The sequence below is a fragment of the Thamnophis sirtalis genome, unplaced genomic scaffold, assembly GCF_051295495.1.
Source record: "Thamnophis sirtalis isolate CommonGarterSnake01/CBP01778 unplaced genomic scaffold, rThaSir2_p1.2 scaffold_3, whole genome shotgun sequence".
Classification (NCBI taxonomy): Eukaryota; Metazoa; Chordata; class Lepidosauria; order Squamata; family Natricidae; genus Thamnophis; species Thamnophis sirtalis.
Window position 1 is genome coordinate 106,479,231 of NW_028261383.1, and position 6,000 is coordinate 106,485,230.

At 36.8% G+C, this 6,000-nt stretch overlaps 1 protein-coding gene across 2 annotated transcripts in view; it reads left to right on the forward strand.

Annotated features, from left to right (window-relative positions):
• SLIT3 (slit guidance ligand 3) overlaps nt 1-5,798 on the forward strand; it is a 501,863-nt gene extending 496,065 nt beyond the window's left edge. For both annotated transcript variants that reach the window (XM_087709668.1, XM_087709669.1), the window contains exons 34-36: nt 611-896; nt 1,007-1,215; nt 2,726-5,798. In XM_087709668.1, coding sequence (XP_087565794.1) covers nt 611-896; nt 1,007-1,215; nt 2,726-2,964 — 734 coding nt within the window. In that variant the 3' untranslated portion in view covers nt 2,965-5,798. The remainder of the gene's footprint in view (nt 1-610; nt 897-1,006; nt 1,216-2,725) is intronic.
• Nucleotides 5,799-6,000: the final 202 nt, after the last annotated feature.

A 6,000-nucleotide genomic window follows, 5' to 3' on the forward strand; every position in this document is an offset into this window, starting at 1 on the left:
AAAGAGACAATCAACCAGCCCAAAAGAGAAAAAGACTCAAGCACCCCTCCACCAGTAATTAGCACCCAGATCAGCATAGACTAATGCCATGGTTAACCTCAGACAATCAAGTAAGCAATATCCCAATCAAAAAACTGCCAAAGAGCCATCAGTAAACCAAATAATCTCTAAGACCGCCACCACCCAGACAGACAGGCAATACACCAGAATATAAACTGACAGCAAACAGCACTTCTTAATAGTTATGATGACGTTACCTACTCAGGGAAATGAAATGTCTGCAAGAAAACAAGCCAGTTCAGAGACCACCAAGGACACCTCGGTTCATCCCTGAGCTACAAGTATATTAATATACTTGTATGTATTTCGAAATCTGTGCAAATGATTGCTTTTTTCAGCAAACATTTTGATGTGCTATGTGCAAAATGAAAGTGTAGTAAATGATGTCATAAAAGACAAATATCAACCCAATATGTATGCAGTATATTGTTCATTGATATACTGCTGCAATATGTTTATCTAATTTTGTGCCACTATGTCGTTATTTTCAAGTGGAATATAATAGAGTTACTCAAATAATGCACAAAGCATTTTGTAACTTCCTTTGCAGGAATTCCCACATCTACAGGTCTGTCTTCATTGAGGCAGGGGACAGAGAGGACACCAAGTGGCTTTCATGGGTGCATTCATGATGTCCGAATTAATAATGAGCTGCAGGATTTCAAAGAACTACCACATCAGTCAGTAGGAGTCCTTCCTGGTTGCAAATCCTGTAACATCTGTAAGCATGGAATTTGCCGCTCTCTTGAAAAGACAAGTGTGGTCTGTGAGTGCCATCCAGGCTGGACAGGTTCACTGTGTGATCAAGAACTTAACGATCCCTGCCTTGGCAACAAGTAAGTTTTGTTCAGTGTAATGTTCCTTTTAGATAAAAAAGAATGTGTGACAAATGTGGGATGATACAATGTGAAATCCAACAGATATTTTTTTCCCTTTTTTCTATAAGGTGCCTTCATGGAAAGTGCATTGCCACCAACTCTGCTTATACATGCAGGTGTATAGAAGGTTATGCAGGTATGCACTGTGATCGAAAAAATGATTCCTCCAGCTCGTGCAGATTTTTAAAATGTAACCACGGACAGTGTAAGATCTCTGCACAAGGGGAACCCTACTGCGAATGTGATCCAAGCTACAGTGGAGAGCGTTGTGATAGAGGTTGGTGTATTTATAATATGTGATAGCATGATCTGCTCTGTCCCCTTTACCCATTTACAAAGCAATGCAGAAGCTCTGCAGATGTCTTTCCATTTCAAAGAAAATTCCTATTTGTGTACCATACATTTATATATTGTCTTACATATGTGACCTGCCTTCCTTTTACCTGACAGTATTGGGATACATATGGCTAAACAATAAATCTTGAGCCGTGGTGATTTGAGTGCAGTACTGCAGGCTACTTCTGTTGCCTGCAGGCTGCCAGCAGTTTGGCAGTTCGAGTCTCACCAGGCTCAAGGTTTGTGTGTAATGCTTTGTGTTCCTCTGTCCAAATTCGGTTTGAACATCTGGTATTTTTGTCTCCAGAATAACAGAATAGCAGAGTTGGAAGAGAGCTTAGAAATCTTCTAGTCTAACTCCTTGTTCAGGTACAAAACCCTATGCCATTTCAGACAAAGGCATTCCATGTAGGGCTCTATTAGGTTATTCTGCTAGTGTGCGAAATTAAGAATACTATACAATAGTTTGCATACTCTGTTAAGTCTCCTTTCTTTGGTATTGGTATGTGAATTGACTTCCAATATGTCACTGTCTCCATATTTACTGTCACAGCTTTATTAGAATCTTTACATGCTAAACAGTGTCATCTTATCTCTTTCAGCATCTGTCCCCTATAGCTTCATAGCTCTTACTCAAATAAGTTTCCAGAGATCACTACAAATGTGGTTGTTATCCCAGACCTTGTGACAGTGTAGTTTCAAAGTCCTCATTAGTCAAGTTTTATGTATCATTCTTTTACGTAGGTGGCTGTTATTTTTTTTATAACTACTGCTTTTGTTGTTGTTTTTTTCATTTCTAAGCTGCTCAGAGTCTTTGAGTCAGTTGGCCTTGAAACTGGATGGATGGATGGATGGATGGATGGATGGATGGATGGACGGACGGATGGATGATAGACAGGCAGGCAGAGAGACATTAATACATGGAAGATAGATAGATAGATAGATAGATAGATAGATAGATAGATAGATAGATAGATAGATAGATGATAGATAGATAGATAGATAGATAGATAGATGATAGATAGATAGATAGATAGATAGATAGATAGATAGATAGATAGATAGATAGATAGATAGATAGATAGATAGATAGATAATAGGTAGATAGGTAGGTAGGTACAGTAGGTAGGAGAGAGAGAGAGAGGGAGAGGAAGAATGGAGACAGACAGACAGACGAATGCTTCCTGATCATCTCAAAAAATACGTGTCATGCTGCAATTCTACAAACGTAGACTATATTATTCACCAATATTACATTGTACCTCTCTAATAGTAATTTAACACCAAAATATCCAGGAAAAGGATCATTTATAGCAGTTTATTCTGCCAATATTTTTAAATCATGTGGCATGAATCCGTGTTTTTACTCTTGATCTTCAGATTTTTTTATCAAAGAGATTATAAAAGATTATCTTAAAATATGAACTTGAGCCATGCTTTTGTTTTCACAGAAAATGTCTGTCAAGGAGAGATTATTCGTGAATTCATTCGGAAACAACAAGATTCCATCTCTTGTGTCTCCATGGTGAAGGTACCTCGTGTGGAATGTCATGGCACTTGTGGGAACAATCAGTGTTGTGTTGTTCTCCGCAGCAAAAGGCGGAAATACGGCTTCCAGTGTGTGGATGGCTCTTCCTTTACAGAAGAGCTAGAGAGACATGTGGAGTGTGGCTGTGCAAAGTGTTTATAAGCTTATGATCAGCCTCTTTGCCCTTTGTATCAAATCTGCTTTCCAACACAGGACCTATTTACTTTTAAGTGAAGAAGAGAATATTAAGTATATTGTAAAATAAGCAAAAAAAAGTTATTTTTATTATGAAAAAGTGACTATTTTCATCTTTTATTATATAAAATCTGACCATTCTGGGTATATGTATCATATATGAGTTATTTTTACTATGGATTTTTTTTTTACAGTTGGTAAAAAAAATGGAAAAAATATTCCAAACCTAAACACAGGGATTAAAAAAAAAAGAGTATAGTTGATAAGCTTTGCACAGTGGCCAGATGTGAAAGGAATTCAAACTGTTTGCCACAGAATTAATGAAACAGGTGTTGAAATGGTCTGGATATATATACATAGTAGGAGCGATACATTCTATGATCATTTGTGCCCAGGATTGCTCAGTTAATAGCCTTCGCTCATGATAATGAAAGCTATATTTGTCACTGTTGTGATTGGCTTGATACCATTGCCAAGCACATGTGCACACACAGACAGACACACAACACACACACACACACACACACTGTGATAACACTGTTCTAGCTTGGGCCTTATGCACAGATGTTTTTATGCACACATTAATGCAATGGTAATAGTAATGTATTTTGTCTTCTGTATATGATTGATTGGCAAGCAATTACATTTATCCTATGTTGGGGATCTAGCACAATCACTCATACATGGTAAAGTTGAGGAACATATTCTTTATAAATTTGTTTAGACTAACAAACTGAAAGGACATTTTGTGAAACTCATAATGAATAACAGAGGGAATTATCCAATCCCTTGGCACATACTTCCTTGTCCTTCAGCCTCTGAACTAGTCTCTCTATATCTCAACACCCAGAGCATCTTGCATGCATCCTCAAGCAAAGAAAGGATAAAAAGGTAATTTCCTGTGGTGATGAGCTTTCCATTTGCCATTTCAGAGGATTTAGTTTTTTGGCTTCTAGTTGCAAAGCAGAACGGCAAAGAATGCACTGAAACACTGCCTTACCCGAACATGACAATCCATTTTAAAAGTATTTACACAGATATATTTTACTTAATCCAAGAGTGTGATATTCAGGTGTTATTATCTGAATATCAGCTCTTTGCAACTGACTCCTGCATATATTGAGGTGGCTGCAATTTTGCAAATTGTAAAGGAATTTCCCTCCCCTTCCAGATGTAAATTGAGCCATGTATGGCAATTGCCTAAAACAACTTCTGACTGCCAGCATGTAGAAGTCTTTCCATCAGCCCTGTCTCCACCTGTTGCTGGATTCCTTTTTATGACATGGGAAGTTATTGATACCAATATAGTGCGTGTTACACTTACCACATAAGAGAACCATGATACAAAAGCTGACTCATTTACTTCTCAACATTTTTCAAGTCTTTACAAAAGGGCTTTTGGAAAGGAGAATGTTAACAGAAGGAGACATGTAAGAAAGTTGTACTTCAGCACCATAATTTTCAGAAGGGCTGGAAAAAGGAAGAGTAGGAGGGACACCTCTTCACATTCCAATGAGATCTTGAAATCCTAGCAGAAATCTTAAATTTGGGATAAGTAGACTGTAGCCATATTCATTTGGTTTAGTACATTTGCTTTTGAAATAGCAAAATATTGGTGTCTCTTCTACTAAGGACAAATGTTTGTTTTCTTATCATGCTTCAAACATTCACAATTCAGAAGTCTTAAGAATCTTAGAATCTTTATTCTACTGCAGTCTTTTGAAAGCCACAATAACTTGCTCAGATTTCCTAATGGATTCTCAGGATAATTTTAGGCAGGTGGAAAATAACTGATACAATGGTTGCCTTTCAGAGTAAACGGTACTACACAGCCTGCAATCAGTGTAAAATAAAACAATCACTAGTTACTTTGCCAAAAAGTGATTGAAATAATAGAGTTCAGCGGCTGGCAGGGGAGTCAAAGGCTGCAACGGGAGTGGGGTTTGTTATTTGGAGCACAATATGTGATCTGGAAGCAGCTGGAATTTATAACCCAGAAATGCACCATAGTCTGCAGAGACCAAAAGTTTGCAAAAAGAAATGCAGCAACGTTCTTTTCTTTGAATAAGACTTTGGCACAAGGCATCCTTTCCTTAATGATTTATTCTTATGCATGGCGTCTCTTACCCAAAAAGCAACTGCCTCTGTTGCAGAGCATAATTCAGCCAGAATAGGCAGATCTTAGTTGAAAGGCTGCTAATGAATGTATACTCCTAAATAGGAAATGAAAAATACAATATTAAGATAGTAACAGAAAAAAGATACAATCTATACAATTCATTGTCTTCTGTTAGCAAAGTAATATATTTGAGATGACCCAAAATAATAACAACATTAAAGAGCCATCAACATTTTGTGAAATAATTCCAAAAATGTATACAGAATTTCCAAACTGAACAAGAATTAACCACAGTGGAGTAATATTGGCCGCCTTCCCTCAATATATATTTGGATTAGAAGATTTAGAAGAAATAATAGACACTTTATTTGCTTGCTGCCATTAGATAGTTTATGCTGTGTTGTGTTTCAATTGATTATATGGAACCTGATTTCTTTGTCTGTGTTTTTAAGTGCCAAAAGATCTATGAAGTTAGTTTAAAAAGTGTTAATTAGATCTCTCTAAGCTGTCAAAATGACAGTAGTACGTCTCAGCTATTGTATGGGGAATGCAGTACCCTACTTTTTAAAAGTAATATAAACAAAGAACCCTATAAAATTGTACATTGGCAATGTGGATTAGTATGAATTTTGTGTATTTTACTGGGTTGTCCTATTGTGATGTAATAAATTTAAGTAAATTGTTGGGTTACGGATAATCGTACTTTGTCTTGTGTTGCTTTTCCCCCCTGTCAGTTGGACACATTTCTATGTCATTTCCAGACATTTTTGAACCTATTAGCCATCTCTTGGGCTAATTTCAGAGATACAATGGCTCCTGAAAATTGATCACTTTATTACCTGACATAAGATTTCACATTAATTTCTGTTGTCATACAGGTGAAT